The 18,039-nt window shown below is 44.4% G+C and overlaps 1 protein-coding gene across 1 annotated transcript in view; it reads right to left on the bottom strand.

Moving 5' to 3' along the window:
* The window catches only part of TPCN1 (two pore segment channel 1), a 37,062-nt gene that overhangs the window by 9,725 nt on the left and 9,298 nt on the right, over positions 1-18,039 (bottom strand). The window contains exons 6-22 of the mRNA XM_058158380.1: positions 17,807-17,895; positions 17,080-17,114; positions 15,600-15,658; positions 14,171-14,270; positions 13,043-13,159; positions 12,691-12,815; positions 11,250-11,298; positions 10,312-10,375; positions 9,719-9,763; positions 8,074-8,130; positions 7,917-7,967; positions 7,132-7,204; positions 6,903-7,010; positions 5,853-5,924; positions 4,565-4,654; positions 2,386-2,501; positions 1,291-1,337 (exon numbers count right to left, since the gene is read on the bottom strand). Coding sequence (XP_058014363.1) covers positions 1,291-1,337; positions 2,386-2,501; positions 4,565-4,654; positions 5,853-5,924; positions 6,903-7,010; positions 7,132-7,204; positions 7,917-7,967; positions 8,074-8,130; positions 9,719-9,763; positions 10,312-10,375; positions 11,250-11,298; positions 12,691-12,815; positions 13,043-13,159; positions 14,171-14,270; positions 15,600-15,658; positions 17,080-17,114; positions 17,807-17,895 — 1,297 coding nt within the window. The remainder of the gene's footprint in view (positions 1-1,290; positions 1,338-2,385; positions 2,502-4,564; positions 4,655-5,852; positions 5,925-6,902; positions 7,011-7,131; positions 7,205-7,916; positions 7,968-8,073; positions 8,131-9,718; positions 9,764-10,311; positions 10,376-11,249; positions 11,299-12,690; positions 12,816-13,042; positions 13,160-14,170; positions 14,271-15,599; positions 15,659-17,079; positions 17,115-17,806; positions 17,896-18,039) is intronic.

Genomic DNA, 18,039 nt, shown 5'->3' on the forward strand with positions numbered 1-18,039 from the left:
GACTTACCTCGGGAGCACCGGCTTCCCTGGCTCAGTTCCAGGAGCCAGAGGCAGGCCAGGTGGAGGAGATAACGAGGCCTCCATCCCCTGACTCTTCCCCCCCACAGGCCACGCCTCCAGACCCGGCTGATGGCAATCAGGCCTGGCTGGACCCTAGGTTTCGTAGACAGGAGAGGCAGGAACAACAGAAGCAGGGGTGGGGCAGGCCTAGGAAGTGCTGAGTCATGGAGCCACACCCCACAGGATATAAAAACAGCAAGGGCTGCTATACCTCTTCGTAGCAAGCAAATCAATTGCTTAACTAGAGCTGAAGTATTATTTGTTCCTGGTTGACTCATCAAGAGAGATAACAGAGACACTTGGCAGACACTCGCTAGTTTGCTGCCAGAGCTGATAGTGCCGGCTAATTAAGTCATCACTCAGACTGAGGCGAGGGGGGACAGAACACCAAGGGACTTGCAGGAGTCTTCTCCAGCACCCCTCCCCTAGGTGATTACAAATTTGAGGAGCGGTTCAAACTGCAATTTCTTAGCTATTGATGGTGTTCATTACTGATATTGTTGTGCCTCGTCCTCCTCAGCCGGGCCCCTCCCATCTCCTCCCAGGCCTGTTATCAGACTCCGAGTCTGATAATGAAGATGAACGGCCTGTCATGCCTCCAGCCTCCGGCCCTGGCCCCATGCCCGGAGAGGAGTCAAGGAGTGAAAAAAGAAACCCAATACAGCTCACTCATACTGTGTGTGTTCCTTCGACACAGCCGTCAGAGCAGGAAGTCAACCAAGTGGTGCAATTACCCGGACCTGCTCCATCTGGCCCCTCCCTTTCCCAGATGCCGACAGTAGAGACAGCTGAAGACAATTCAGAGTGGGAGGATCCTCGCTTCCGGAGATCTGAGAGGCGACGCCAGCAGAAGGAAGGGTGGGGCAGGCCTGGATAAATGCTGAGTCATGGAGCCACACACCCCACAGCCTATATAAAGGACCTGCTTTTGGCATTCCAAGAGTCAAGCAAAGTCTCATCTAGTTTGCTGAAGTCACAACTTGGACTCCTGCCTGCCCCAAGAAACCTTGAAAGAATTTGGCAAAGCTGCAGAGGCTTCGTTGCCACGTTTGATACGGACTTCCTTGACCCGGTCGTCGGAGGGGGAGGGGGACACGACAGGTATTTGCCAGTGCTTCCTCTGGCTTATTCACTGCACTATTGTGGAACCTAAAGTGCCGCAAAGATGGTGGCATTTAGGTGAGCATGCGATAGCTCCAACACCTATGGGGGTATTCTTAGGTGACTTACCATGACGATGTACCAATCATTCACAACCGTCAATTCAAAGAGAGTCACTGCATTAAAAAAAAAATGAAGGGGAAGAGATTAAAAAACAGGAAACAATTCTAGGACCCTTGAAGGTCATTTGCAAACTTCAACCGGTAAGTCAAAGAGCTATGGTAGCACCGAGGTTAGAATGCAGGATTTCAGGACAACTCTGCCCACTTCCATTAGTTCGATTGTGACTGGCTCAAGGTTGACTCAACCTTCCATCTTTCCGAGGTGGGTAAAATGAGGACCCAGATTGTTGGGGGCAATATGTTGATTATGTCAACCACTTAGAGAGGGCTGTAAAACACAGTAAAGCGGTATATGAGTGCTATTGCGCTCTCTCTCTCTCTCTCTCTCTCTCTCACTGTTTCTGTCCCTCTATCCTGTCTCTGTCTGTCTGTCCGTCCATCCATCCATCTATCAATCAATCAATGCAGGATTTCAGGCAAACTCTGCCCACAGCCTGGAGTTTGATCCTGACCGGCTCAAAGCTGATTCAGTCTTCCATCCTTCTGAGGTCAGTAAAACGAGGACCCAGATTGTTGGGGCGCTATATGCTGACTCTGTAAACCGCTTAGAGAGGGCTGTAAATTACTGTGAAGTGATACGTAAGTCTAAATGTTATTGCCCTTCCTTCCTTCCTTTGCAGTAGTTAAGAGTACAGTATTGGAAACTAACTCTGCCCACTGCCAGGAGTTTGATCTTGACTAGCTCAAGGTAGACTCAGCCTTCCATCCTTCCGAGGTGGGTAAAATGAGGATCCAGATTGTTGGGGGGCAAGAGGCTGACTCTGTAAACCGCTTAGAGAGGGCTGTAAAACACTGTGCAGCTGTCTATAAGTCTAAGCGCTATTACTATTGCTTTTTTGGAAGTTTCTATTGCTTTCATCATTTTAAAAATTTCTTTTAGTATTTGGATTGTAATATGTTCTTGGAGTTGTAAGCCTCCCCCATGTCATTCACCGAGACAGGCGGCTCTATAGAAACAGAACAAACAAAGAAACCGCACAAAGGAAAAAAACCCGTTGCAGACCCGTTAAGTTAATGTCTGAAAAGGATCTGGAGCGCTAACCGAAACTGTTCAAAATGTTGTCGAAGTTGTTGAGATAGTAGTATCCTTGGTCCACCACAGTCTTGTTCCCAACGGTGCGGTTGACCCAACGAAACGCATCGGCCACTGTGCTGGTGCTGGATGAGAAAATAAGAAAGAACGAACTGAGAGAGAGAGAGAGAGGGTTCAAAAAAGAATCTGTTTTTACAATGGTCTGTTGTGGCCCACCAGCGGATCCGGGAACAGATTCGGACCGTGAGGAGGTTGGGAGAGGAACATGGGCCAGTCCTGGAGTCTGGGGAAGGCTCTGATGAGGGCTCTGCGTCGGAGGTAGAGAGGGGGCCAGGGCCATCTGGGAGTGGTGCGCTTGATGGTTTTCTTGAAGACGTTTCATAACCCAACTTTTTTTTTTAATTTATTTACATTTATATCCCGCCCTTCTCCGAAGACTCAGGGCGGCTTACAGTGTGTAAGGCAATAGTCTCATTCTATTTGTATATTTACAAAGTCAACTTATTGCCCCCCCAACAATCTGGGTCCTCATTTTACCTACCTTATAAAGGATGGAAGGCTGAGTCAACCTTGGGCCTGGTGGGATTCGAGCCTGCACTAATTGCAGGCTGCTGTGTTTTAATAACAGGCTATCTTAAAGCCTGAGCCACCATGGCCCATAAAGTAACATCATCAGTGCTAGAAGGGGTTTGCAAGGAGGGAGAGGAGGAGAGGAGGAGGAGGAGGAAGAGGAGGATGACTGTGGGGTATTTGGTGCTCTCTGAGCTTAGTAGTTTTCTTGCAGATGTTTCATGACCCGACTAGGTAAAATCATCAGTGCTACAAGGGAGTAGGGTTTGTAGAGAGGAGGAGGAGGGGGGGAAGGGGAGGAGGAGGACTGTTGGGTTCTTGGTGCCCTCTGAGCTTGGTGGTTTTCTTGCAGATGTTTCATGACCCGACTAGGTAACATCATCAGTGCTACAAGGGAGTAGGGTTTGTAGAGAGGAGGAGGAGGAGGAGGAAGGGGAGGAGGAGGACTGTTGGGTTCTTGGTGCCTTCTGAGCTTGGTAGTTTTCTCGCAGACGTTTCATTACCAAACTAGGTAATATCCCTGATGACGTTACCTAGTTTGGTAATGAAACGTCTGCTAGAAAACCACCAAGCTCAGAGAGCACCAAGGAACACCAGTCCACAAGATGTTGTTGAAAACCAGTTCCCATCAATTCCCTGGCTGAGATTTTTTTAAAAAAAAAGTTAGGCACCAAACAATTCAGCGACCAGAGGTTGACACTTCAGTTCTAATACGGCAAACTGCACTGATCTACGGGCAAACTGAATTTACGTATATATTTTCAGAGAGAAAGAACGTGGAAGATACTTACTTACAACAGTTTGGGTAGAGTTTTCCGGAGAAGAATTCCATGCCGACAATGGCAAAGCAGTAATAGAAGATGAGTAAAGTTAGGCCTAGGCTAGAAGAGAAATGAGAGGGTTTAGGAAAAGTGCAATTCAGCAAGGTGGCTTTTTAACAGGAAAAATTGGAAGGGACCCTGGAGGTCTTCTAGTCTCACCCCTCCTGCTCAAGCAGGAGATCCTATACCCATGATGGTGAATCTATGGCATGCGTTGCTATATCAGTAAGCGCGTGAGGTCAGCTCCGACGACATGCGCATGCTGGCCAGTTAATTTTTGGGCCTTTTGGGCCCACTAGAAATAGGGAAACAGACTGTTTCCTGCCTCTGGAGGGCCTGTGGGGTGGTGGGAAGGTCGCCGCCTCCCAGACTCATAGAGAGGCTCTGGAGCCAAGTGAGAGAGAAAAACAGGCCTACCGGGCCATCGCGCGCCAGGAGGGGAGGAGGAGGACTGTTGGGTTCTTGGTGCCCTCTGAGCTTGGTAGTTTTCTCACAGACGTTTCATTACCAAACTAGGTAATATCCCTGATGACGTTACCTAGTTTGGTAATGAAACGTCTGCTAGAAAACCGCTAAGCTCAGAGAGCACCAAGGAACACCAGTCCACAAGATGTTGTTGAAAACCAGTTCCCATCAATTCCCTGGCTGAGATTAAAAAAAAAAAAAAAGTTAGGCACCAAACAATTCAGCGACCAGAGGTTGTCACTTCAGTTCTAATATGGCAAACTGCACTGATCTACGGGCAAACTGAATTTAAGTATATATTTTCAGAGAGAAAGAACGTGGAAGATACTTACTTACAACAGTTTGGGTAGAGTTTTCCGGAGAAGAATTCCATGCCGACAATGGCAAAGCAGTAATAGAAGATGAGTAAAGTTAGGCCTAGGCTAGAAGAGAAATGAGAGGGTTTAGGAAAAGTGCAATTCAGCAAGGTGGCTTTTTAACAGGAAAAATTGGAAGGGACCCTGGAGGTCTTCTAGTCCGACCCCCTCCTGCTCAAGCAGGAGATCCTATACCCATGATGGTGAATCTATGGCATGCGTTGCTATATCAGTAAGCACGTGAGGTCAGCTCCGACGACATGCGCATGCTGGCCAGTTAATTTTTGGGCCTTTTGGGCCCACTAGAAATAGGGAAACAGACTGTTTCCTGCCTCTGGAGGGCCTGTGGGGTGGTGGGGAAGGTCGTTTTCGCCCTCCCCAGACTCATAGAGAGGCTCTGGAGCCAAGTGAGAGAGAAAAACAGGCCTACCGGGCCATCGCGTGCCAGGGAGGGCGGTTGCACATACACGCATGGGGTACATAGAATTATGGGTGTGGGCACGCACGCAGGTGACCACCACCATCCCACGCCCCCTGGCACACAATGGCAAAAAAAGGTTAGCCATCCGTGTCCTATATACCAAACAAGTTGCTGTCTGGTCTCTTCTTAAAAGCTCCCAGTGATGAAGATCTGACCATTTCTGGAGGCAAGTTGTTCCACTGATTAATTGTTCTCACCGTCAGGCAATTTCTCCTTAGTTCTAGGTTGCTTCTCTCCTTGATTAGTTTCCACTCATTGCTTCTTTTCCTGTCCTCTGGTGGCTTTGGATAGTAAGTTTTTGTGGCAGCCCCTCAAATATTGGAAGACTGCTATCATGTCACCCCTAGTATGTATGTCATGCTTATTTTGGAGTCCCCCAAAAAATATAAGACCAGGTCTTATTTTCAGGGAAACACGGTATCTAGGTATATAGCAGATTTATATGTGTGTTATATATTGAAATTTTACATTTCACTACTGCATCTAAACTCAATAATACACGTTTCCCAAAAGGTTTCCACAATTATGGCCACTGCTGTATCTTAGTCCATATCTTCATGAGATTAGACAGCCTCACTTCCTCCAACCATTCAACCGCTTCCTGCCCAAGCAGGAGACCCTCTACCATTCTGGGCAAATGGCTGTCCAGTCTCTTCTTAAAATCTTCCAGTGATGAAGCACTGGGTGGCAAGATGATGACAATGATGGAGTTTTCTATTCCTGCAACTTTAAAACGTGTAGACTTCAATGCCCCCCCAGCAGCCAATCTTTCATTCTCTGTACCTGGCCATCCTAGGGAGAAGTTCAAACATCGTATCCAGGACGTTGCGGTAACGTTTCTTCAATTTAAACAGCCTGCAATAAGGAAAAGTGGGGGCGGGGGGGGGGAGAAAATGCATGACTCTCTACAGCAGCGTTTTCCAATCTCGGCCACTTGAAGATTATATGGACTTCCAAAACTCCCTCAATCCGCATGCTTTAAAGATGGGAGAGCTTGCACTCCCGGAATTCCCCAGGTAGCATGCTTTAAGAACATGCGGACTTCAACCTTGAGAAGCAGGAATAGGAAGCTGTTGCATCGTAACAGGAGGAGGAGGAGGAGGAGGTGGAGGAGGAAGAAGGAGAAGGAGAAGAAGAAGAAGAAGAGGAAGAAGAAGAGGAACGAGAAGAAAAGGGAGAAAGAGAAGGAGGAGGAGGAGGAGAACAGGAAGAAGGAGAAAAAGAAGGAAGAGGAGGAGGAGGAAGAGGAGGGAGGAGAAGAAGAAGGAAGAGAAAAAGAAGGAAGTGGAGGAGGAGGAGGAGAAGAAGAGAAAAAGGAGAAGAAGAAGAAGAAGAAGAAGAAGGAGAAGGAGAAGAAGGAGGAGGAGGAGAAGGAGAGGAAGAAGAAGGAGAAAAAGAAGGAAGAACAGGAGGAGGAGGAAGAGGACGGAGGACGACGAGGAGAAAAAGAAGGCAGAAGGAGGAAGAGGAGGGAGAAGGAGGAGAAGGAAGAAGAGGAGCAGGAAGAGGAAGGAGAAGAAAAAAAGGAAGGAAAAGGAGAAGGAGGAAGGGGAAGGAGAAGAAGAAAAAGAAGAGGAGGAGGAGAAGGAGAAGATGGAGGAAGAAAGAGAAAGAAGAGGTGGAGAAGGAGGAAAAGGAGGAGGAGGAGGAGGAAAAGGAGAAAAAGAAGGAAGAAGAGGAGGAGGAAGAGGAGGGAGAAGGAGAAGAAGAATTATTCCTTGCAACCTGGGGTCAAGGGATTCTGGGACTTGTAGTTTCTCAGTAGCCAGAAGAACACCCCCATCCACCCCCCCGCACAGTTCTACAGATATCTGAGCTATCCTGTATCTTCACCTCAGTAACTGCAGAGGCCGCAGCACAACAATAAAGTAGAAGGGTTCCATATCGAACGCCAGTGCCAGGAGACCCAAAAACGCAAACAAAGTGACGGCAAAGTCAAAACTGGAAAAGAAAAAGCAAGAGAGAGAGAGAGAGAGAAGTGGATTTTCTGGCTGGCATCCGCAAGCTGCGTTCCCTACAAGTCCCCCAACGCCAAACCCCTTAAATGGGTTTGGATACTTACAGATTCCAGCCTGAAGAGAGATAGTCTTTCGGACCCAGGCCGGTGACCTTCAACAGCACCTCGACCCCATAGACTGTCAACACAGAAGGGGAAGTGCTGCGATTGTGGTTTTTAAAATCACCGCACAAACGTGGTCCGATAACACGGCTTTCCGTTGATATAACTTATCTTTGCAAAAACTTCTTTTAAACTTCTTGATTTTGCACGCGTATTTTACGTATTTGCCACAGAGTACCGATTCAACCCTGAGGGATAGATATTCTTTTCTATTAGTATCCCGATGTATTGTTGTCGTTTTAATGACCCTGTAATCCAGTGGTGGGTTGTCCCTGGTTCGGACCGGTTCGTAAGAACCGGTAGTAAAACCGGCGGGAGGCTCCGCCCACTCACCCGGATGTTATTAGGAAGTGCGCGCGAGCAGCCCCGTTGCAAACCGGTAGTAAAGTTAAGTAGAATCCCAACCCCTGCCGTAATCCCTTGTGGGGCGGAGTCAGGGCAACTGGATGGAGTTGAGTGTTTACTGGCTGGATGCCTTTCCTGTTGCCAGGGCGGAGTTTTGTTCAGCAGATATATTCTCAGTGTGCCCAGAGAGAGAAATATCTGCCTCTACCTAGGATCAAACTCGCAGCCCTCCTGATTGTGAGGCGAGAGCTCCACCTCTAGGCCACCACAGCATTTCGTACCCCCCGATGTATTGTACTCGATTTATTCTTTTCCTCCAATGTCCCAACATTTTTATTCTCTCCAGGTGCCTCCTTGGAAACCAAAGTTGCTAAAGAACTTACTTGTGAGGAACATGATGTAACTCCAAGGGACGTCCCGGGAAAAGATTCCGTCTGAAAAAAAAGAAACGGCAGAGTGTTTCAGAGGATAATTGAAACCCCATCCGGAAGAAGAGAAGGTGGATTCCGTCAGCAGACATTCAATTACGTCGCGCCGTACCTCGCAACATGAAGGTTTCCACTAGAATCCAGAGACCGTTGATGGCCACCAGAACATCTGCAAGGCACAATGGAAAAAACGACAGCGTTTTTAGACAAAGCCCTCGGGGGCACGAATAGAATAGAATAGAATAGAATAGAATAGAATAGAATAGAATAGAATAGAATAGAATAGAATAGAATAGAATAGAATAGAATAGAATAGAATAGAATAGAAGAATAGAATAGAATAGAATAGAATAGAATAGAATAGAATAGAATAGAATAGAATAGAATAGAATAGAATAGAAAATATGGAATGGAATGGAATGGAGTGGAGTGGAGTGGAGTGGAGTGGAATAGAATAGAATAGAATAGAAAATATGGAATGGAGTGGAGTGGAGTGGAGTGGAGTGGAGTGGAATAGAATAGAATAGAATAGAATAGAATAGAATAGAATAGAATAGAATAGAATAGAATAGAATAGAAAATATGGAATGGAATGGAATGGAATGGAGTGGAGTGGAGTGGAGTGGAATGGAATGGAATAGAATAGAATAGAATAGAATAGAATAGAATAGAATAGAATAGAATAGAATAGAATAGAATAGAAAATATGGAATGGAATGGAATGGAATGGAATGGAATGGAATGGAATGGAATGGAATGGAATGGAATGGAATGGAATAGAATAGAATAGAATAGAATAGAATAGAACAGAATAGAATAGAAAATATCAATGGGATGGAATAGAATAGAATAGAATAGAATAGAATAGAATAGAATAGAATAGAATAGAATAGAATAGAATAGAATAGAATAGAAAATATGGAATGGAATGGAATGGAGTGCAGTGGAGTGGAGTGGAATGGAATGGAATGGAATAGAATAGAATAGAATAGAATAGAATAGAATAGAATAGAACAGAACAGAACAGAACAGAACAGAACAGAACAGAACAGAACAGAACAGAATAGAATAGAAAATATCAATGGGATGGGATGGAATAGAATAGAATAGGAATAGAAAATATCAATGGGATGGAATAGAATAGAATAGAATAGAATAGAATAGAATAGAATAGAATAGAATAGAATAGAATAGAATAGAATTCTTTATTGGCCAAGTGTGATTGGACACACAAGGAATTTGTCTTTGGTGCATATGCTCTCAGTGTACATAAAAAGGCAAGATGCATTCGTCAAGAATCATAAGGTACAACACTTAATTCGGAGAACTGGCAAATGCCACCTCTGGTTGACCCCAGAGCAGGGTGGGAACGGAGATTTTGCAATATCCTTCCCTGGAGTGGAGTGGGAATGGAGATTTTGTAGTATCCTCCCCCTGGAATGGGGTGAGAATGGAGATTTTGGAATATTCTTCCCCTGGAGTGGGGAGGGAATGGAGATTTTGCAGTATCCTTCCCCCGGAGTGGGGAGGGAATGGAGATTTTGCAGTATCCTTCCCCTGGAGTGGGGAGGGAATGGGGATTTTGCAGTATCCTTCCCTGCCACGCCCACCAAGCCACACCCACCAAGCCAGTAGTAAAAAAATTAGAATTCCACCACTGGTCAGTAAGCAGGTAAAGTCCACTTAATACGCTGCTGCGTAACTCTTCTCCATTAGCCCCTCGCCCCCACCCGAAACGGGAGTGAAGTCTTACTTACACATGCCATACTGGAAAGCCCGAGAATTCACTAAGATGTTAATACCTGTTGGAAGGAAGGAGAGAGAGAAGGAAAAAAACAATTCAATGCTTTTTTTGTTTTGTTTTTTTAAACATCCTTCTTGCCCCGTTTCTTTGAAATACCCCAGGCTGGTAACTTCTTCCTCTTTCCTCATAGAGAAGAAGGGGTTGGGGGGCCTTAATTCCCCAAAGCCCCTGAGGCCAGGACAAGAAGCAACGGATGGAAACAGAGAAACATCGAGAAAGATCCGAAAAAACAAAGAAAAAAAAACAGGGGAAAAAACAGAGAAAAAACAGAGAAACATCGAGCAGAGAAGCAACCTAGAACTAAGGAAGAATTTCCCCGACAGGGAGAAAAATTAACCGGTGGAACTCCTTGCCTCCAGAAGTTGTGGACGCTCCATCGCTGGAGGCTTTTAAGAAGAGATGGGGGGGGGGAAACCGTTTTTGTCAGGGATGGTAGATGGTGGAGGGTCTCCTGCTTGGGCAGGGGGTTGGGTCTAGATGACCTCCAAGGTCTCTTCCCAAGCCATAGGATTCTATGTTCTATAGAAACGCTATGGAGTTTTTCACCTTTAAAAATAAGGAAAGCTGTCCCTGGAAGATCGTCAAACCAATGTTCTCGGTTTCTTTTGGCCTGGAAAAGAAAGAAAGCAAACCTCAGTCAGTGTTGGTTCATTTTCATGAGTAGGCTAGTGGATCTTTAAGATCCCTTCTCCCTCCAGGATTCCTCCTTCCTTCCTTCCCTTCCTCTCCCTCTCTCCCTTTCTTCCTCTTCCTCCTCCTTTCCTTCCCTCATCTCTTCCTCCTTCCTTCCCTTATTTCTTCCATCGTTCCTCTCTCCCTCTCTCCTTCCCTCCCCTCCTCTTCCTCATTCTTTCCTTCCTTCCTTTCCTTCCCTCCATCCTTCCTTCGTTTCCTTTTCTTCCTTCGTTCCTCCCTCCCTCTTCCTTCCTTCCCTCCTCTTCCTTCCCTTCCTCCCTCCCTCCTTTCCTTCCCTCCTCTCTCCCTCCCTCCCTCCTTCCCTTATTTCTTCCTTTGTTCCTCCCTCCCTCTCTCCCTCCCTCCTTCCCTTATTTCTTCCTTCGTTCCTCCCTCTTTCTCCCTTCCCCCCTCTTCCTCCTCCATCCCTCCCTCTCCCTCCTTCCTTCCCTTCCTCTCTTCCTCCCTTTCTTCCTCCTCTCTTCCTTCCTCCTCCTTCCCTTATTTCTTCCTTCGCTCCTCCTCCCTCCTCCTCCTCTCTTCCTCCTTCCTTTCTTTCTTTCCTTTCCTTCCCTCCATCCTTCCTTCCTTCCCTTATTTCTTCCTTCCTTCCTCCCTCTCTCCCTCCCTCCCTTTCCTTCCTTCCTCCCTCCCTCCCTTCCTTCCATCCCTCCATCCCTCCATCCCTCCATCTCCCCAGCCTTTGTTCTCCCCTCAGGGTGCCCCTTCCCCATTCTAGGGGCTCACCTCCCACACCCAGCGCCCCTAAACTAAAGACACCCAAAGCAACCCCCAACTTGACAGCTTACCTTCCATTTCAAACCAGCCACTTCGTAGAAACTGTACATATCCTTCAAACTGAAACAGACAAAGAGGGATGGTTGCCTTTTCTACCTGCGCTCCATTCTCCGGTTCAAACACGTCTTCAGATTTTGCCAAACCGGATGCCCCAATCCTCAACCCCCAACCCCAACCCCACCCAGTTCAAGAGTTAAGGGCTCGGTCCCAGATTTAAAATAAAAGTCTGAGCCAAAACTTGCAACACCCATGTCACGCGAGTGGCTTGTGCGTGCCGACTCAGCTAAGAGAGAGCGCTAAAAATAAGGATTGTTGCATGGCTAGATTGGCTGATGTGGGCTTGCAAAGCAAAAAAAATAATAATAAAAATGGGAGGCAAATCTTCAAGCAAAGATTTTGTTCCTTTTCTAAGAACATCTCACTGCTAGGAAAAAACAAACAAACACAATCCTTACTATAAAATGTGTTAAAACGTTTGGCATACAAGACTGGCAGATGTTCACAGTCGCTAAAATACCATGACACACAGACACACAAACACACAAACACACACTTCCCGTCTGATAAAAAGCTACCCTGCTTCCCCGAAAATAAGACCCAACTGGAAAATAAGTCCTAGCATGATTTTTCAGGATGCTCGTAATATAAGCCCTACCCCAAAAATAAGCCCCAGTTAAGATCGTCAACCAAACGGAAGCGTTTAGTACTGTATATTCCCCTAAAATAAGACCCAACTGGAAAATAAGCCATAATGCATCTTTTGCAGCAAAAATTAATATAAGACCCGGTCTTATTTTGGGGCGAAACATGGTATTTTACTTGATCTTTGCAAAACACGTTAAGGCTACCAAACATATAACATTGCACAAGTGGCTAAATTCTTAAGATAAGAGGGATTCTTTGACTTACGACTGTTTAACGGTGGTTCAAAGTTACAACGGTCTCAGAATGTCCCAAATGAGTTTATTTTTATTTTCCCAAAAGGAAACAGGATTTTCTTGGTTAGGGTTAGGGTTAGGGTGCGGCATGAAGGGGACAAAATGGGCAATAAACCTGTATGCATTGTGGGGTAATTCTGAAGGGGGATGACAGCTGAAGAAAAGCTGATCATCGTGGGACCGGTTCGTGCCAAGATATCTTCAAGTCCGTTTTCCCTGAGTGTGGAAAGTTACCAGCTGAAACACCTTGGAAACATCCCAGCAGCATCTCATTGGCTGGGTTTGGACTGGTTATGGGGGTGGGATGAGACCGAAGGAAATAGTTTCAGTAAAAGTACCTTTCACGTCAACCAAATGGGAGTCGAGGGTTTTTCTTCCCTAAGGGATCAGACTAGGGCAGGACTGACACCTAGTTCTGAAGTTCTGTAATTTGTTTGGGAAAAAGAAAGCTTCAGGTACTTTCCACCTTCTTCCCTGGGGCAGAAAAAAAACCAAAACCCACCTCCATTCTTACCTGACCAAAGGGCTGTTGCTTTGACTCAGTGCTTTGAAAGTCAGATAACGGTCTCGGACGCTCATCCGAGGCGCGTAGAAGTGCATCAGGCCATCAAACTGCTTGAAAGCAATCCCCGAGGGTCTCTAGAGACAAAAGAAGGAAGTTACACGGAGGACATACAAGCTCGACACATACACCCTCCTCTTCGGGGCAGCCCCTCAAATACTGGATGTCTGCCGTCAGTTGCCTTGGCTGCAGCTCTTCCTCCTGTTCCTCAAGGTTAGCCTCACAGCTCATCACCCCACCTTTCTTCCTGGAGACCCCCTTCTCCCCCAACCCCTCCTCCCAACGTGCATCCAGGACCACCTACCTGTTTGCTAACCAGCAGGCGGAAGGCGTGTTGGACGGCCGTGCGCTTGTGAAGCAACAGTGATCGGAACTTCCTTTTTTCGATGTCACTGAAGGTGTCAAAGACGACAGCCAGGAGCTACAGGAGAAAGGAAGGGTGGGGCAAAAAATTCAAGAATGACCTCGAATCCGAACAGGAGGGAAGTTTCAAACCGTCAGGTGAGAAGGTTATGACTAAGCAGTGGAAAGTTGGAACCAACTTCCAGCGGAGGTAGTGAGTTGACCATGAGTTTAAGTATGCTTGGGAGGAAAACGTGTCCATTGCTCTCTGACAAAACTTTTAAAAAGAAATCAAATAAAAAAATAAAATAACACCTAGTAAGGAGTGTCCGGTCTTCACATCAAAGGAGTTTATACACTGTGTGACCGCACTGGAACCATCCCCAGGTCCAGCTGGGAAACTCCTTGAATCGGCCTTCTAGCATCCTTCCTCCTCTTTTACCCACAAACAACAACCTTGTGAGGTGGGCTGGGCTGAGAAGGAAGCCCAAAGCCACCCACCTGGCTTTCATGGCTAAGGCGGGACTAGAACTCACAGTCTCCAGTGATTGGCCCAAAGTCACCCAGCTGGCTTTTATGGTTAAGGCGGGACTAGAACTCACAGTCTCCTGGTGATTGGCCCAAAGTCACCCAGCTAGCTTTCATGGCTAAGGCGGGACTAGAACTCACAGTCTCCAGTGATTGGCCCAAAGTCACCCAGCTGGCTTTTCTGGTTAAGGCGGGACTAGAACTCACAGTCTCCTGGTGGTTGGCCCAAAGTCATCCAGCTGGCTTTTGTACCTAAGGCAGAACTAGAACTCACAGTCTCCAGTGATTGGCCCAAAGTCACCCAGCTGGCTTTTATGGTTAAGGCGGGACTAGAACTCACAGTCTCCTGGTGATTGGCCCAAAGTCATCCAGCTGGCTTTTGTACCTAAGGCAGGACTAGAACTCACGGTCTCCTGCTTCCTAACCTGGTGCCTTAACCGCTGGACCAAACTGACTCCTCTTACAGGTGTATGAAAGAGACAGCCTGGCATAGCAGCGAAGGAGCTGAAGACCCAGATTTCAACCAGGAGAAAGATCACAAATGGCTGGAGACTCTACTTACCAAATTCATAATGAAATACAACTCGATGGATAGGTACACAATGAAAAAGACACAGGACCATGGGTTTCGGGAGTAAGAGGGCATCATCACATCAGGGAAACTGGTACCGAAAGAAAGAGAGATGAAAAGAGAAGCAACTTGGAATTAAGGAGAAACTTCCCAAAAATTAAGGAGAAACTTCCTAACAGCGAGGACAAATTAAACAGTGGAACAACTTGCCACCAGAAATTGCGGGTGCTTCATCACTGGAGGCTTTCAAGAAGAGACTGGATAACCAGATGTCTGAAATGGTATAGCGTTCCCTTCCTGATCAGGCGGTTGGACTAGAAGACCTCTAAGGTCCCTTCCTTCTATTCTATTCTATTCTATTCTATTCTATTCTATTCTATTCCATTCCATTCCATTCCATTCCACTCTATATTTTCTATTCTATTTCTATTTTCTATTCTATTTCTATTTTCTATTCTATTTCTATTCTATTTTCTATTCTATTCTACTCTTCTATTTCTATTTCTCTTCTATCTTCTCTTCTTTTCTACTCCTCTTCTCTCCTAATTCTATTCTATTCTATTCTATTCCATTCCATTCTACTCTACTCCTATTTCTTTTCTAATTCTATTCTATTCTATTCTATTCTATTCTATTCTATTCTATTCTCTTCTATTCTATTCTATTCTATTCCATTCCATTCCATTCTACTCTACTCTACTCCTATTTCTTTTCTATTCTATTTCTATTTTCTATTTTCTATTCTATTCTTCTATTGTATTCTAATTCTATTCTATTTTCTATTCTATTCTCTTCCATTCCATTCCATTCTACTCTACTCTATTCCATTTCTTTTCTTTTCTTTTCTATTTCTATTTCTATTTTCTATTCTATTCTATTTTCTATTCTATTCTAATTCTACTCCATTCCATTCTACTCTACTTTATATTTTCTATTCTATTTCTATTTTCTATTCTATTTCTATTCTATTCTATTCTATTCTATTCTATTCTATTCTATTCTATTCTATTCTATTCTGTTCTATCCTATTCTATTCTATTTATACTTTTCTCTTCTAATTCTATTCCATTCGATTCCATTCTACTCTACTCTTATTTCTTTTCTATTCTATTTCTTTCTATTTCTATTTCTATTCTATTTTCTATTCTATTCTATTCTATATACAAAATTATGCATATAACCATATATATTATGCATTCATGTGATTCCATCTCTCTATGGATGCAGAGGGGTTGGACTAGAAGACCTTCAAGGTCCCTTCCAACTCTGTTATTCTGATTCAGGAGAGAGGACTTTATCCACCCACGTTTCAAATAAAGACGCATTAATATGAGCTTCTGGAATAGTAAGGTGGCTAGTTTTCCTCTGCCCTCCCACGGCCATCACCTCTAGTGCGGTTCCCCAAGAACCCAAGTCTTACTTGGCAGTAGTGAGAAGAACGAAAAGATTCACCAGGCTGCTCTCCAAAGTGTCGAAATACTGCAAAAGAATGAAAAAAGCACTGAGGAGAAAGAAAAATGAAGAGAATAGAATTCTTTTATTGGCCAAGTGTGATTGGACACAAAAGGAATTTGTCTTTGGTGCATAAGCTCTCAGTGCACATAAAAAGAAAAGATACGTTCATCAAAAATCATAAGGTACAACACTTAATGATAGTCATAGAATAGAATAGAATAGAATAGAATAGAATAGAATAGAATAGAATAGAATAGAATAGAATAGAATAGAATAGAATAATGGAATGGAATGGAATGGAATGGAATGGAATGGAATAGAATAGAATAGAATAGAATAGAATAGAATAGAATAGAATAGAATAGAATAGAATAGAATAATAAGTGGAGTTGAATGGAATGGAATGGAATGGAACGGAACAGAACAGAATAATAGAGTAGAGTAGAGTAGAGTAGAGTAGAGTAGAGTAGAGTAGAGTAGAGTAGAGAAGAGAAGAGAAGAGAATATTGGAATGAAGAATAGAGTAGAGTAGAGTAGAGTAGAGTAGAGTAGAGTAGAGTAGAGTAGAATAGAATAGAATAGAATAGAATAGAATAGAATAGAATGCTTTTATTGGCCACGTGTGATTGGACACACAAGGAATTTGTCTTAGGTGCATACGCTCTCAGTGTACATAAAGGAAAAATAAAATAGATTCATCAAGAATCATAAGGCACAACACTTAGTGATAGTCATAGGAATACTAATAAGCAATCGAATCATACTAGGAAACAATAAAAACAATATGAGTTGTAAAGATACAAGCAACATGGATATAGCCGTAAGTGGGAGGGGATAGGTATTAGTAAGGATGAGAAGAAGAATAGTAATACAGTCTTAGTAGTTAATTTGACAGTGTTGTGGGAAATTAGTTGTTTAGCAGAGTGATGGCATTCAGGAAAAAACCGTCCTTGTGTCTAGCTGTTCTGGCGTGAAACAGTTGCTTCGGAATTGACAATTTTAGAAGAATTTCGCGGCCTGAAAAGATCTCGAATGCCACTCCAGTTTAGCGAGAGAGAAAAAATATTCTTGTGTTAAGTTTTCCTTGCTTCGGGGGGAAAAAAAGCAATGAGCTGAAAGCTCCTGGCTGTAACTTTGCTGGCTAAGCATGTCACAAGCATGTTTCATCCGTTCCCTTTTCGCAAAACAATTAAGCGAAAGATGCCAATAAGAGCTGGCGTTTTAAGTCTGCACGGGTGAGACATTTCTTTATTTAAAAAGGGGGAAGGAAATGGAGCCAAACTAAGAACCACCACTGCTTGGCACAACAGCTAATCTAGAACTGTCTGCACAGCACTGGAATTCACGTCAACAAAAGCTGTTTAAAAGTTTCCCCCTATCAAGGTTTGTGTATCAAGGTTTCCCAAGAACAGTAAAAAAAATGCTGGGATTTATGGTTTACTTACAGGGTCCGATTTGTTTGGAGAGAACAGATAAAATCCTAGAAGAAAGAGAGAAGAAAGAACGGAGAAAGATCAAACAAATTGCACCTATAAAGTGTTACCGAAAAAGGAGAATATTTGTAGCTCAGGGTTTGTCTTCATATCAGAAGTCTTCAAAGTTTCAAGTTTGGAAAACCCAGATCTAGACAAATTATGCAAGACACAGCCAGCCATTTCCAGTTTTTTTTTTTTATATTGACTTTATTCTCCCTTTTTTCAAACACGAGGGGTCCTGGGTGCTCTCTGAGATCCGTTTGTTTTCTTGCACGACCCAAACTAGGTAACGTAATTCGTAGTAGAGAAGTCGTAAAGCAGGGCAAAACAAGATTTTTCACTTAGCAACGGAAATCCTGGACTCAACTGCGGTCCTAAATCCAGGACTACCTGTATTGAATAATTTCTCCATGGAAGTGAAACTGGCATATATTCAACTATGTCTGTGGACAGACAGACCAAGACAAAACGTGATGCGTCTTGTTTTGTGATGTTGCAACGCACACGTGGGAGGCTTTGCTACCTCCGCCACAACCATACACGTAAGTACGTAACAGCGATGCCACAACGCATGGCGCTGCCTGCGTTGCGACATCTCGACACACATTCTGTCCAGTTCTCTTGACTGCAAATGTTTCTACCTTTCCTGAAAAAGTTTCACCTTAGAGTGAGTGACCAAAAAATAAATAAATCATACCCAAAATCGCAAAGATGACCATGAAGAAAAGCAAAAGGAGGAGAATATCAATGAAGGGTGGCAGAGACTGGAAAATCTGACGTAGGTTTCTGGAAAACACAAAACAAAAACAAAAACAAAAAAACAAAACAGCAGCTCTTTCTTTCAAAGAGCTCCGCGTCGATTATTATTCCATCCCTTAAAAACATCCAGTGAGATGCCGAAACAGTAACAACTCCACCATTGTTTAAAGT

This window comes from Ahaetulla prasina, chromosome 15, assembly GCF_028640845.1.
Source record: "Ahaetulla prasina isolate Xishuangbanna chromosome 15, ASM2864084v1, whole genome shotgun sequence".
In the NCBI taxonomy this organism is placed as follows: Eukaryota; Metazoa; Chordata; class Lepidosauria; order Squamata; family Colubridae; genus Ahaetulla; species Ahaetulla prasina.